Source organism: Euphorbia lathyris, chromosome 2, assembly GCF_963576675.1.
Source record: "Euphorbia lathyris chromosome 2, ddEupLath1.1, whole genome shotgun sequence".
NCBI classification, from domain to species: domain Eukaryota; kingdom Viridiplantae; phylum Streptophyta; class Magnoliopsida; order Malpighiales; family Euphorbiaceae; genus Euphorbia; species Euphorbia lathyris.
This window is the reverse complement of record NC_088911.1, coordinates 20,774,476-20,790,554: the sequence shown is the minus strand read 5'-3', so window position 1 is coordinate 20,790,554 and position 16,079 is coordinate 20,774,476. Positions and strand designations below refer to the sequence as shown.

Genomic DNA, 16,079 nt, shown 5'->3' with positions numbered 1-16,079 from the left:
TATCAAAGTTTGTTCAATATGAACATGAATTTGAAAAAATAAAAAACATGCCGGGATTCCCAAGGAAGTTTAAAGAAAATAAAAACAAAAACAAGTTTGTTCATGATTTAATTGGATTGAATTTTTTGTTCTGGATGAACTGGTTTATTTATTATTTATTATGCCTTGAAATTGTCTTCAAGGTTAGGTTGTAGTACCCAGACAGGATGATTTCATCATCTCCACTTTCTGGATATTGCTCACTCCTCATAAGTATATCATATTGCTCACTCCTCATAGATCACTTTTCAAGTTATTTGGGATCTTCGTAATGCTCTTTATAATTGTTGACCTTTAGAGAATTTCAAAACATGCTTCTTCAGCTATGTCCAACCACAATCTCCATTTCTCATCTCTATAATTTTTTTTTTGGGTACAATGCATAGTTGTTAGAGGCGTGCCTCGGCTAAGGCTCCAACCTTAGCGCCTTGGTCAGTCAGGCGCGTGCCTTGGATACCTTAAGGTAATTTAGGGTATTTTAGAGTTAAGGTATTTTAGGGTTTTTTAAGTTCAGAAAATAAAAGAAAAACAAAAACGGACAAAGATCGAAAGTTTTTACTACACATATCGCAACAGACATTATGCCTTAGTAGATAACTAGAACTTAACTCATGCATTTTATGGTTTTATTGTTGGTATTTGACTATTTGTGACTGGTATTATGAATTTATGATTTTTTTTTTTGGTGCGCCTCGAGTCGCTCGGGCGCGCGCCTTAAATTGCTCCTTGCGCCAAGGCTCCAGGACCCTCTTTGCGCCTTAGTGCGCCCTGCGCCTTTAATAACTATTGTACAATGTACCAAAATATCTTCAAAGTTTTTTTTTTGGGAAGAGTTAATAGGCTCTACTTACAAAATAATGTGATTTTAGTCCCAACCGTTGTCAAATGTTGTTATTAAAGGTTTCATTAATAGAAAGTGACACGTTAGATGATTGTGCTGTCAAATCCTTTGCACCTTGATTCCACATTATGCTTCCATTCTAAGTATGAAGCATGAAAAGATAGATTGAAAGAATTTGATGGTGGTGGGAGGGAAGATTCCACATTGTTTGGGGACATAAAATCTTTGAAACTTGGAGATTATTTGGAACTTTATCTCTTATCCTGTTTTTTTTTACCTATTATCTCTTATCCTGTATTTTTTACCTATTACTCCCTTTCTTGTGGAATATATAATTGTATTGCATCTATATATTCCACACGCGAAAATAATAATAATATTATTGAACGACTCCTATAAATTGTGTTGTTATATAAAAAACTAATAACCTTTAACTTTTTTACAAGAAAGTTCATTATTTTAAGCCACCTAAATCTAGATATTCTAGTTAAAAGCTAGAAGAAAACCCTAAAGTTTGGATGTAGAAATTGAAAGTTTTTTGGTGGCTAGATTTAGATTCGTGTTATACCTTTATTTTTATTAATATTATGTTCTATTTTACTTATATATTTTTTATACTAAAATTTAATTGTGGAATATCATATATTCATTAAGGTTCAAGCTATGGTTACTTTGTTAAAAACAAAGTAATCATAATGTCTACCATTAATTAAATATACATTGTATTGATTAAAACGATTGATAATGATTATTAAAACTATTTTAGTCTTTTGAACATTGTATAAAATATAGAAAATTTACCAATTTAAATACAGTAAATAAATTAATATTCGATAAATTAATAACATTTTTAAAATAATAATTTATTATGGTTCCGATTTGGGCTAGATTACTAATTTTATACTCGATAAATTAATATCTTTATAAATTAATAAAATTTTATGATTCCAACATTATTAATTTATGGATGTTTTATTATATTCTAGAATTGACGCATAGAATATATTATTAAAATATATATGATCAATATAGAATTTCTCATCTATTCTGGAACTCCATTGGCCTGCAGCTTGTTGCCCGTAATGATTTAAATTCTATTTGGGTTCTTTGTAAGGTTGGTTAATTGAATCGGTGCCTCACTGTCATCAATCATGATCAACATGTGACTTTAAGTAACAGGAGCTCATGAAAAAACAGGTAGAAGTCCGTCTTAAAGTAGTTGCAGGGACTTTAGAGAATTCATTCGGAATGGGGAGCTCTGTGAGGTAGATAGCACTGGGCTTCAGTTCACTTGGACGAATGGAAGAAGGGGAGAGGATCACGTGGAATGCAAGCTGGATAGAGCTCTAGCTAACAGTAACTTCATTGATGGTTGGGACAGATTAAACTGCTCAGTGCTTCCTCGTAACAAATCCGATCACAGTCCGATTCTCCTCTCCTGTACTTCTGGCATCAGCAGGAAAAGCAGGTTCAGATTCCTTACTATGTGGACCACGCATAGTTCTCTCCGAAAGCTCGTGTCTGATCACTGGGACTCTTGCAACGTCTCTCTTCCCCCTGCTCAGCTTCTCTGTTACAAGCTCAAGACTCTTAAGCCCAAGTTACAAATCTGGAATAAGGAGGTGTTTGGTCATGTAGACGCCAATATCTCTGCTGCTATGGCAAAGCTTGAAAATATTCAAAGTCTAATTTCTAGTGAAGGTCCAGATGATGCTAGATTTGCTCAGGAACTGGAAGCGCAGCAGGATCTGGAATTACAGCTCTTCAGACAGGAACTGCTGCTCAGAGAAAAAAGCAAGGAAAAGTGGCTGGCTGCTGGAGATAGAAACACCAATTTCTTCCACCGAGCGGCCAAAATCAAAAAGGTGAAATCCTCTTTGGACTCCATGCTCATTGACAACACAATAACCTATGATGAGCAGGCCATAGCTAATCATGTGGTCAGCTATTATGAAGATTTGTTCACTGGCAGCCTAAGACACCCTAACTTTGATAACATCAGTTCTGTTATCCCCAATTGTGTGACTGACGCGGATAATGACAATCTTCTGATGCGCCCATCTAGTGAAGAGGTTCGGAATGCTGTTTTTAGCATGAATAGGGACAACTCGCCTGGCCCGGATGGCTTTGGAGGTATATTTTACCAACAGTTTTAGGACATTGTTAAAAATGATGTTTGTCAAATGGTGTTTAGCTTCTTTGACACGGGTTACATGCTACCTGGGACGAACTCAAGTATTATTGCGCTAATTCCCAAGGTTGAGGGAGCAAATGAAATTCAACATTTTAGGCCTGTGGCGATGGGTAACTTCAATTACAAGATAATTTCAAAGATTATCTCTGACAGGCTTGCTCCGATTGCCTCCAGTATCATTTCAGACAACCAATTTGGTTTCATTGCAGGCAGAAACATTCACCAGTGCATAGCTGCGGCCTCTGAGGGTGTCAATCTGCTTAAAAAGAAGTGTTTTGGGGGTAACATGGCCCTGAAAATTGACATCAGAAAGGCCTTTGACACGCTTGATTGGAATTTCCTTCTGGCGGTTCTTGAATCTTTTGGGTTCTCTCTCAAATTTAAAGATTGGATTCTGGAGATTCTGAGGTCGGAAAGAATCTCAATTGCTCTGGGAGGAGGGATTAGAGGATATTTTGGTTGCTCCTGTGGAGTCCGTCAGGGGGACCCGCTCTCTTCCACTTTGTTTGGATTAGCAGAGGACTTCCTTGGAAGATGGATATCGAAGCTTGTTGATGAGCGCAGACTCGACCCCATGCAGTACACGAGGAATTCTAGCTTTCCCTCGCATCTCCTATATGCTGATGATATGATGATTTTTACACGAGCCACGGCAAAAAACATGAAATGTATACGAGACATTTTCAATATGTATGAATCTTACTCTGGTCAAGCTGTCAACTGGAACAAATCTCAGGCTCTGTTTGGTAACTTCATCACTGCCTCCAGAAGGGGAAGGCTAGCTGCAATTCTGAACATACAGCAAGCTTCTCTCCCTTTTACTTATCTGGGAGTCCCGTTGTTCCAAGGAGCGCCTAGAGCTCGCTTTTTAAATTCTCTCCTTGACAAGTTTCTCAGCAGGTTCAACCTCTGGCGTGGACGTTTGCTATCCTTTGCGGGTAGACTCACCCTCATTAAATCGGCTCTGACTGGGGCCCTGGTGCATTCCTTCCTTGTCTACCGTTGGCCTACAGCTCTGATTCAGAAGGCTAATAAAGTAGTGAGGAACTTCCTGTGGACAGGAGACCGGGATTGTAAGAAGCTTGTTACGGTTCCGTGGAGCCTTTGCTGCCAGCATGTTGACAATTGCGGGTTGGGGATAAAAAATTACAGGCTGTTTAATCAGGCTCTTCTTGCAAAATTTGGCTGGGAGCTGATCCAAGGGAGTGGTTTCATTGTCAGCTTGCTTCGGCTTCGTTTCTTCGAAGTTTCTGGTTTGAGCAAAAAATACATTTTGAATTCCTCAATCTGGTCGTCGTTGAGAGTGATCATTGATGATATTAAAACAGAATCGGTATGGTGGATTGGTGAAGATTCGGAGCTGAACTTTTGGGTTGATAATTGGATTGTGCCTTCGATTGCTGATCAATGGGAAATCCCGAAGAAGCTGCCGATTAATCTGTATGATCCGATCCATAACTTCAGGCATAATGGAGGATGGTATAATCTGCAGCTGCTACCTGATGACATTCGAGAAAGGATTCTCCAGATTGAAGTGATAAATGGAGCTGATTCTTGCATTTGGGAACCCGCAGACTCGGGGCAGCTGACAGCCAAGGCCTTCTATGCACATCACGGTTCTGCAGCCCGTGTTGCCTGGAGCAAGTTCCTTTGGAATCCGATCATTCCTCCCAAGAGAGCAGCAACTTGTTGGAAACTACTTCACGGTAAATTAGCGGTTCAGCAGATGTTACAAAAGCTCGGCTTTCATCTTGCACAGAGATGCGAATTGTGTAAATCTGAAGAAGAATCCTTCTCCCATCTGTTTATCACTTGTGAGGTTGCCAAAGAACTGTGGTCTATGATTTTTAACATGTTTGGGCTATTTTACTGCTATAATCATGTTGTTGCAGATTTCTTCCGGGCGTTGTATGCGATACGACTTGGAAGGGATAGGAAAAAGAAGTGGAACTTTGCAGTAGTCACCTGCATATGGTTCATTTGGACCATCAGAAACCGTGCGATTTTCGAAGCCGATCTCCCTTCAATCCAAAACCTCAAACATAAGCTGCTAATTCTTGTTAAAGAGGGTTGCGCCTCCTCTGTTAGTGCGGAACGGCCACCTCCGGAGCCCAATTTTGTAACTGTGAGATGGCTGGCTCCCCCGGCTAACTGGATAAAGGTGAATACTGATGGGGCAGCGAACTCATCAGGTGATGCTGGAGCAGGGGGTGTTTTTCGCAATGCAAGAGGTTTCGTTGTCGGATGCTTCGCTTTCCCTATTAGGTGCTCGCAATCTCACATTGCTGAGCTAAAAGCAATCATATTCGCTGTCAATGCTGCATGGGAGAGAAACTGGAGAAACATCTGGATAGAATCAGACTCAACCTTTGCAGTCCAATCGTTGAAAAATAGACGGAATGATATGCCTTGGAGAATTAGAAGAGATTGGCAAACATGCCTCAACCAACTATCTGTTATGAATTGGCAAGCCATGCATATTTTTAGAGAGGGCAACCAAGCAGCGGATCGACTGGCAAGCCATGGACAATCTGCTTCGTCTACTTGCTGGTGGAACTCAGCTCTGTACTTCTGTCAGGCACTAGTGCTTGACGACTTATGTAATGTAGCTCATGTGCGCTTTCTGTAATGTTTTGTTACCTTTTCCTTTACTTTTTTCATTCTTTATTCTGTTTCTCCCCCTCTGTAATTTTCATTTTTTATCAATAATATTCGGGATGTTGGTCGTGTTGGGGGTGCCAACCTAGCTGGGATGTCCGTCCTGCCTTCGAGTCCCAACCTTCAGTCAAAAAACTAAACATAAATAAATACATAAACTAAAATTCTACGAATGTATTTTCTAAAAAAAATAATAATTTCTTTCTAAAAAAAAATTTGTATTGCAACACTAGAAGTTGTGTTGCAATTTGTACCTCTTCTAACAATCTTCTAGTCTTGATAAGTCTGATGAAAAGAGGTTTATTAAAATTTAAATGACGGTGTAAATAAGATCATAAAAGTTGTGTTCGTATAAACATAATCGTAAATTGTTATTCTTCACTGTAGTAAAGGATTTCAAAAGTTAATCGCACACAACAAAAATAAAAACTGATTAATAAATAGTACCAAACAAAATATATATTAGGAAAAAACAGGCCCAAAAATAAAACAGTATGACATGAATGCTTGGCATTTCCCCCCAATGTGGAATAAGGATGACATTAAGGAAACCCTCCTTTTTTATATACATAATCAATTACTATTAAATTAATGTCATCTGGGGAAAATTAGTATGATCTCACAAATGCATGAGGAAACCATCTTGCCAAAATTGAATTTTTGGCTTTCACTATCAATGCATATATCCCATAACAGGGGATGTGAACCACAGCCAAGGCCAAGTACCTGCACCCATATGTAGCATCTTATTAGGAGTGTCAAACATGTTGTCTCTATCATATCCTAAATTGACAGCCTTCTACTGTACATGTTATATAATAAGGTACATGAGATTGGAAAACATACCAAAAAGGAGCCCATGGTACATCCAGCTCCAGAAATGGATATGGCCACCTGTATCCCAATTAACATATTAATGTCTCTTTAATCTAAATTTATGATAATTAATTAGAATAATCTGAACAATTCATGCTTACCATGTCATACCACAGGCATGAACCACCCATTGGAAAACAACGTAAAGGCAACTCCATTGTACAAAATATGCTAGCCGGAACCATGGGAATGGCTGCAAACAAGATATCCCAATATTAAATCACAAGCATTTATTCCTGATATAAAAAATTGAAAAAGTATACAACTTGAACTGTAACTAGTTGGGTCGGAGTGGATGAATCAGAATAGAAGGCTTGAAAATGAGAAATCCTAACAAATGATAATGGAGGTAGGAATAAACTGAATCCGACATTGAAAATGAAGAGAGTTAGTAATATATATATATATATATATATATATATATATATATATATATAATGTGTGTTTCCAATACACGTAGATACGTTTTAAAGTCCTATAATTTGGATTTGGTATTGGATCAAGTTCTTTCAATTGCTATCAAAACCGACTTTCAACATACAATGTGTTGGTTTGAGGACGTATCAAGCGGGAATTGACAAACCTATAACAATTTGATCCAGTGTGGGTGATGCCAAAATAGAAAGGTTGAGTAAGGAGTGACTGAAAAACTTAAAGAATCAACTGAATATCACGTTGGAAATGATTGTGCATTATCAGTAAAGTATGTTTGTAATACATGTAAATACGTTTTAAAAGTGACGAGACTTAAAGAATAAAACTTGAACCAAAACGGATAACATAGGTATAGCATTAGAACAAACTGTTACATAGATACTTACAAGGTTATTAAGAGCAGTATCCAGGATTAGAAAAACAGCATTAAGAGTGTGCAAGCAACCCATCAGCTGTCAATTTTATCAACACAGAAACAAGAAATTCAAATCTTTGAGCTATTCATAATGCATAGAAATTACAAAAAGAAGAAAGACAGTTACCAGGTTGAGTCCAAGATGTGCATTGGAACCAAATGGAACTATAACACACCAAAACACAATATCTGTAAGGATAACAGCACCTGCACATGTCTATTTTACAATAACTTCACAAAATAAGTTTTCTGCAATTCTTCAAATTCAAAATGAACAAACCATATATAAGCAGAAGAAATGATGACCTGATAAATAGTTTGCATAAAATAACCCCAAATTCCAGCTCTTAACTTTATGGCCTCTTCAGCATAATGACTTTGCAACTTTATTTTCCCCTTTATTTTGATGGAGTTGCTTACTGAAATATCTTCCACATCATTTCTCAAAAATTCACCATTTAGATGAACAGATTCATCTGAGGCAAACCAAATTCCATATGCAGATGTCACTGAGGCAAGCTATCACATACATTTCCCACCAAATTAATCATTATGATCACAACATTAAAGGTAATTCAATAGTATAAAAGGAGGTTAACATACCGCAAAGTAAAGCATAACCAAAGCATATGTCCACCTGCAGACCGATCGTTCAACAAAAACTAGAATTTTAGAAAGTGCACTATTTTTCAATTGAGCTTCTAGAAATTTACTGGTAACGTTTTTGGGAAGTGTAGTCAGACAAACGGTTGACGAGGCTTCCCCTAACAATATTTTGGCAAGAGACCGCTCCTAAGACTCGAACCCGTGACCTCTCAGTCACACGACAACAACTTTTACGGTTGCGCCAAGATTTGCACTCACCACATAGGCACAAATGACACCTAAAAATTACATTCCACTCGAGCCTTTGTTATTTCAATATTTTGTAGGATTAAGAAATGTTAATTAATAAATCTGGACTCAAAAATGAAATTGTCCACATAAAGATGGTATATCATGGGTGTAAAGCAGACATTTTTGCTTTGTAATTTGGCTCTGTCCAGGGAAAACTTTAGGGTATTCCTGGAGTAATACTCACAGCCAATAAATTCACGACCACTAGACATGTTCTAAAATTAGCTGAAAATAACTTTTGAAGCAACTGTTCAAGGAAATAATTTTGGTAAAGCTAAAAATCGTGAATAGATCTCCTTTATACTCTAAGATCTGCAAATCCGTTTGAGAAAATTGTGTTACTTCAAGTGAAAATTGCAAATTTGCTTTAGAGGAAATCATTCTGAAAAAATTACAAATTTGAGTTTAGAATCCAGAAATAGTTTTCCTTCTATTCTATTAAGTTGACATTTAGTTGGGATTTAATTTAAATTGATGTTTGTATTAAGCCTATTAAATTTATAAGGTACCTACTTGTAGCATGCATGATTAGGACAATTAGATTTGGGGATAAAGTATCAAAATGATGACAAGTTATTAAGGAAGTGACAATTTGACATCATGTAGAAAATAACACAAATTTAAATCCAACGTTTTATTAAATGTTATCACCGACTTAGAATTCTCTAGGTTTTTCTTGTAATCACCATATTAGAATCTTCACCGATTAATATTTTTGTAACTAACATAAATATGTGGTTGTGGTTTTAGTTGGTCACCGATATAATATAATATAAATAAGATGCAAGGTTAATTGTGTGTGTGAAGGATGAGCAAGTGAGTAAGTAAATAATACATGAGTTCTTTATAATAAATTGTGTGAGTGGATGTTTAATTTTAGTAAAGTTTCAATTTTCATAGTAATAAAATAATTTCTTTCTAATTTTAGTTCTCCACTTTATTCAACAAGTGGTATCAGAGCAGGCGGTCATGGGACCGGTACGTGGTCGAATGCAAGCAGGTGATCAGGCAACGATAGTTGAGTACGAGCAGACGGTCAGGGACTAGTTATTGAGTGGTAGGAGTTCACAGTCTAGGATTGTGGCGGTACGAGATATTTTTAGCGCACAGTCCGGAACTGTGGAAATTATTGGTCGGTGACGAAACTTACTTGGTTCATTAAAGAAGATAACCAAGTTATCATGGCAGATAAGTCTACCTCGGTAAGCAATCTGGAAAAACTTAATAATAATAATTGTAGTATTTGGAGTACTCGTATTCAATTTTATTTGCTCGGCCAAGATTTATGGGAGACTGTTGGAGATAATGACACAACACCTCCAACGGAACAAAATGACCTTAAAAAGTGGAAGGTCAAGTGTGGTAAAGCAATGTATGCTTTATCAATTTCGGTGAAGGACGATTTGCTGCAGCGCATCAAAGATGTCAAGACCTCAAAGGAAGCATGAGACACTTTAGCGGAATTATTTACAAAGAAAAATGATGCCAAACTCCAACAGTTCGAGAACGAGTTATTATCCGTATCGTAAAACGACATGACAGTAAGTTAATATTTTACTAAAGTTAAAACTCTATGTGAAGAAAGTCCAAAACTCGATCCTGAAAATAAAATCAATGAAACAAGAATGAGAAGAATCATAGTCCATTGGTTGCATCCCGAGTTTAACGCACTTGTCACAGCAACCCATGGATGTGCTAAAGAACCAAGTTTAAATGAATTAGAAAATATTCCAGCTAATCAAGAGGCTTTAGATAAACAAATGGCTAAAGTCTCACTGAATGATGAAAATAGAGCTCTTTTTATTAATAAAGAGAGAAAGGATCCAAAAACCGTGAGATTGAGATTCGAAGGAAGATCTAAAGAAGACAGATGTCAGAAAAGTCCACAAGGAAGGAGTTGGCAACAAGGGGGAGCTCACCACACTCACAACCATAATGAAGAAGACGAGAAGGCGTATCGACGAAAGAACAACCAGTGATAAGTTTGTGGCAAAAGAGGTCACTATGCATGAGATTGATGGTACAGGAAAGCAGAAGGAAACGTCGTTACTTCCGCACACGCTCAAGAAGGAAACGAAGAAGAATGGAATTTTCAGACCTCAAGTGCCATGATAGAGCCGGTGATATGTGATCTAGTCAAATCATCCATAGCAGATGGAAAGAAAAAGCAAGTGTTTGCTGTTGGGCAGCAAGAGGATGAGGAACTAGTGAGGCGGCTGGATTCCGTTCAGTCTGTCAATTTTATAGGAATTATTGAAGATCTAGGTGGTCATGAGGAACCAATCGAGGAGCGTTTCAATGAAGAAAGGAACAAAAGAGATGTCCAAAAAAAGTCAGACGCCACTAGTCAATGGAGAGGTGAAGCGTAAACAACAAGCAATGACTGAGATGCTACCGCTGAGGAGGAAAATCAGACGTGAAAAATCAGTATTGTACGAGACGATGTCACGAAAAAGTAGGATGGTGAAGATTAAGCCAGCAGGTTCACCAAAACGGTTTTCACCCAATAAGAGAGTGAAACATGAACTAATGGAGATGCCCAATGTGCATGAATCGCAGAGTAAAAAGAAGTACAAGAAAGACATGGAAAAAGATGGAAATGCTACATCGAGAAAAGGCAAACAAGGTGCTTACAAGCAATCAAAATTTGTCGCAAGGACAAGCATCAAAGAGATGCTGCTGCTGGAAACTCTAGTCAATAGCTTGAGAGAATTGGTTAAACTAGGAAAGGCTTGCCAATATTGGTTAGAGAGCCAACAATGAAAAACGAATAGATATTGTAATCATACATCAAGGCAACATAGGTCGAAGGAGACCAGCAAAGAGCAGTGTTGTGATCCCAATTGGACAGGAAAACCTAATCTTGCTATAAGCATCAATAAGGAACATCAATCACATGTGCGAAGGTCAACAAGCCAAAGTAAACCAAATTTTACGTACGCTAATGTGAAATTTATTAAAGAAGCTAAAACAAATGAGTCAACGACATATAAAGAAACATCCTCATGCAAAAAGTGTGTTAGAGTATATATATATTATATAATATAAGATAACAAGATAATATAAGATATATACTCTAACAGAGTGGACAACACGAAGATTTTATAAATACAAGATACAAAATTAATTGTGTGTGTACAGCAAATTTAAATTAGACAAAAGGGTGAGCAAGTGAGTGAATAATATATGAGTTCTTAATAATAAATTGTGTGATTGTATGTTTAATTTCAGTAAAGTTTCAATTTTCATAGCAATAAAACAATTTCTTTCCAATTTTAATTCACCACTTTATTCAACACGTTTATGGAATGGCGTCAATTAATCCCAACATCTATAAAATGATGTCAATTAACATCCCATCATTTTCTTCTCCGAGATAATTAGACAGTTTTATAATTACATTTTATAAATATTGTTGATGTTAAATTGATGCTATTTTACACATGAGGTTGAATTAACAATTTTCCAAAATCATTTTATTACCTTATCCCTTAGATTTGATTTTCCACCAAAAAGTCCAAACTACTAATCAATCGCTATCATCATCATAAGATTGAGTTCCAGTAACTCCCACCCCTTTCTAAATCTACTTTGTAACTCTTAACACTAATGATCATCTAAAAATTTGTTAATGAAACAAAATTCACTATATTAGTCAAACAATTGATTGGAAGATCGATGATGATCAGTAATAACTAAAAAAACATGAAAACAAATAATTAAAACTTACTCAGTATAGTACATGACTAAGGTGGAAGCATCCCATTCAGAAAGATCCCACAGAATAAAACCTCCCAACACCATAAACGAAGTAAAACGAGTAGCCAGTAGCCATCCAGGGTGCACCCCTTTCCAGCAACTGGTCCATAACTGAGACGAGCCAACATGATTAGGAGGCATAGCATCCACGAAACAATCTGTATCAGGCCGAGCCACCAGAAGACTTTCGTAGATGATGGAGTTGGAGTCAATATCATAATCATTTCTTGAAGCTATTTCTTTCCTCCAAAGCACCCATAGTGACCCTGCAAATGAGGCACCAACTATGCCAAAGCATACAAAATCATACCAGTATACTGGCAGAGCCATACCTGAAGAAAAATGGTGAATATGTGATGGAGAGGGTATGCTTTGTGTTTTGTTTAATCAACCATATTGAGGATGATTTTTAGGTATTGGTTTAACATGGATGAATGGTAGATTTGACTGTTTGGTTAGTTGCTTTTTTTATTTTTATTTTTTTTATCACGTTTTTCTCATAAATTATGGGTTTGAAGTTTTATTATATATTTTGGACAAGGAAATTCAATGTTAGTTAACTTTAAATGTGTTATTATAATGTATTTTATAATGCCTAGGCCTAACTTTCAAACAAATGAAGTAAAAGATTCGAGTGACAAAATGAATATATAAGAAAAGTAAACCTTAGAATAAAGAAATGGAGGTAAATGTCACATTTGTAATAATATATTAGTATAACCTTTGTTTATCAGTACCACATATTACATCGCCTAATGTGGAAAGTAAGCAATCAGCCAATATCAATTTCCAACATAACTAGTAATCTGGGAATGCGGAATAGTGATCCGGGGCTCCGTCGGGGAGGTCCTGCCTTCTCGTGGATCGGCCCTGCGCGGGGATCGATCCCTGCGGATACTCCGAAGATTAAGACAGTTAGTTATTCTTAGAGAGCTTTTTAATCTAGTGTGAGTGAAGTAGAGAGGTTATGAGTTACCCGATGCGTCCTTCTTCCTTTAATGGTCTATTTATATCGGACAGACTTGGGCCTGGGGGGCCCTCTGCTTCTCGGACGTTGGTGGGCCTCTTGGGCCTTAAGGTGATAATCCGAATCAAGTGGTCCCCCCCCCCCCCCCCCGGCGATGTTAGCCGAGCATTTCATGCGAGGAGATATAAGTTTGAAAGGATTTTATTCCTCTCTTAACAAGTGGTAGACAGCTGGACAGAAAGATGCCCGATTTCCCCGTTTGAGACCGTTCAGAAACTTTGCATGCGTTGTGGATATCAGTGCATAATTTATTACCCCTTCATTAAATGCCTCTGCATGCGCCGTAAAAGACACCTTGGACACCGTGCTCTGCCGGCGCCTCCGTTTTTTGGATGGCTATACAAGGCAGGGGTAAATCCTCTTTTTCGGTTTACTTTGCCAGAATCTTTTCCCTCTTTGCTTTTGTACCGTCTCGTGCTGTTTTTGAAGTCGCTGTTACCTGTCGATCGCTCCGTCGGTTCTGCCGTTTTAGTCGCGCTTGCTGGGTACCGGACATATTAGTTGACGGAGCTTTGCTGAACCTTCCTTACGACACTAGTCATAACCGTTGCGAGGTCAGTCGTACCTTTAATTTCTCCTTTCTTTAGTTGTTTTATTCTGGGGTGTTGGTGTGCCCTAGTTCTTAGGCATTGGTTCATGTATATTGTATTATGCTTTTTTATTATTCTTGCATAGATACACTATTTGTGTTACATTAATAAAGGCATTAATCTAGTTCATTTATATCTTGTGCTATAATATAAATAGAGAATCCATTGATTGATAATCGTAAAACCATATCCCAAGTCTATTCTATCATGGGAATGATTAGGACCACAGACTTGTATATTCGATGACTGTATGGTAGTAATTGATACTAGCCATAGCACTTGATAAGTCAGTTGTGAATATGGGTACATGTTGTATACATGTGACTGGATCGATCCGCCCGAGAAAACTACATGGTGGTTGTGTCATTAGTTTTCTTAAGTAGGTCTCTAACTATCTTCAGACCAGATTTCATTATAATATCAATATGGGATCCGGTTCACTTTGATATACGCCTAACAGGTCTGTAACATGATGCTAAATACGGGTATGATTGGGTGAACAGGTGAACACGTTGGTATTGATATTGAAGTGATGGAATTACCACTCATGTAATAGTGAGATGATATCACAGGCCACTTGATAAGTGAGATTGATAAGTGTGTGGCCACACCCTGATAAGTAGTTTACTTATCTGTTTCATTAATCTACTTAAGATCAAGAAATATCATAAACAACAGAGAGGATGACAGCCGCCATGCCTCTAGTTTATAATATCGATATCAAATGGTAAAAGAAGTTAAGAGATAACTACAGGGTCTCTGCATCTTTAGACTGCTGAAATAGCTGTATTGGTTAGGGGCAGTAATGGTTTGCTAGAACCCACTTACTGTCTGTGGGCCGTGAGCCTACTGCTAGCTAAGGACAGTCCCATAGGATCGTGCACATTGAACATCTGAGTTAGAACTTATAGAACGGTACACTGGAGGGATGAGATTAATTAATTGGTTGACAGTAAAATGTCAAGGTAATTAATTGGTGGTTGATTAATTGATACTTTGTATCAATGTAATTGATTAATAGATTTAGGTGTTGAGTATTTAATTGGTTAATTAGTTTACGGGATGTAATTAATTAATTTGTAAATTAATGAAATTGCATTCGTGAATAATTAATCAAACTAATACGTCAATTTATTAATTAGTGTTGTTTATTTAATTGGGGTAATTAAATTTAATCTAATTATAACTAATTGCATAGAATAAATACTATTGGTATTTATTTAAGTGATTATGTTAGGATTAAATTAGTTTTGTAATTAACCAATTAGGTTTAGGAATAACCACACTATATATAGAAGCCTAAAACCTAAAACAATTAACCCTAATACACTATTCATTCGGCCAGCAAATTAATTTCTTTGGAAAGCAATGATTTTCGGCCGCCACTGAGTAAAAGTGGAGAAGGTTTTATCTGCGAATTACACAATCTCTCCAGTTCTTCTTCGTTCTTCGGCTAGCACCGGTTCTAGCTCAATAGCTGTTCGTGCACCTGACTATGGAGATCTTACTACCTTGTGGATTCTTCAGCCGTCTCTAGAAGAGACAGTCCGGGTATGTTTATATCCCTAAACTGATCAAAAGGTTTTATTCAATCAATGGTTAACGGACAAAGTTCAAACTAAAGGGATTAGAAATAAATTTTAAACCGCAATGCTGCGCTACAGTTGATTAACTGGCTTTAATCCTTAACAGTGGTATCAGAGCCATGGTTTAGTCCGTTTTGATTGATTGAAAATTAATAAGATTTGGTTTTTATTATTTTTCCAAATCAAGTTTTGAAATTTCCTATTAATTCCTCGTATAGAATTGTTCTAGGAAGTTTTCTAATTTTATTTCTGTCTGTATTTTTTTTGTTTCGTTATGAGATTATTATTTTTAAAATAATAAATTAAATAAAAGGGAAAAGTACAAAAATAAACCTTGTGGTTACACCTGTTTTCGATTTGCATCCTGTGGTTTAAAAATTTACAAAATGGTACCTTGAGGTTCATTCCGTTAGCAAACACATACCAAATTGACTAACGGTGTTAAACGTCAAAGGAAAAAGAGTTACTTTAGTCCTTATATTTAGTTATTTTATAAATTAACCCCCTTATTATCTAATTATCACAAACAAACCCCAAAATCAAAAATAAAAATAAAAAACACCATCTTCTCCATATCTATTTAATTCCTTATTTTTCTATTTCTTTCTCTCTCTTCTCTTTATTAATTTCTCTCTAGAATTAATTGAATTAACAAAAATACTCTTTCAAAATGATTATAATCCCTTCCATTGGCTTCGAGAATCGCTTGATTGGCAGTAAAATAACCGAATTTCACGACTAGAAGGGCATGAAAATGAAAAA

The 16,079-nt window shown here is 36.8% G+C and overlaps 1 protein-coding gene across 1 annotated transcript; it reads right to left on the bottom strand.

The window, feature by feature from the left end:
* Positions 1-6,173: 6,173 nt before the first annotated feature.
* LOC136217175 (uncharacterized) lies at positions 6,174-12,508 on the bottom strand. Its single transcript, XM_066003761.1, has 8 exons — positions 12,086-12,508; positions 8,062-8,095; positions 7,765-7,977; positions 7,586-7,675; positions 7,430-7,495; positions 6,710-6,801; positions 6,579-6,626; positions 6,174-6,458 (listed from the first exon to the last, which is right to left on the bottom strand). The coding sequence occupies exons 1-8, from the start codon at positions 12,442-12,444 to the stop codon at positions 6,341-6,343; spliced, it is 1,020 nt and encodes a 339-aa protein (XP_065859833.1). The 5' UTR covers positions 12,445-12,508; the 3' UTR covers positions 6,174-6,340.
* Positions 12,509-16,079: the final 3,571 nt, after the last annotated feature.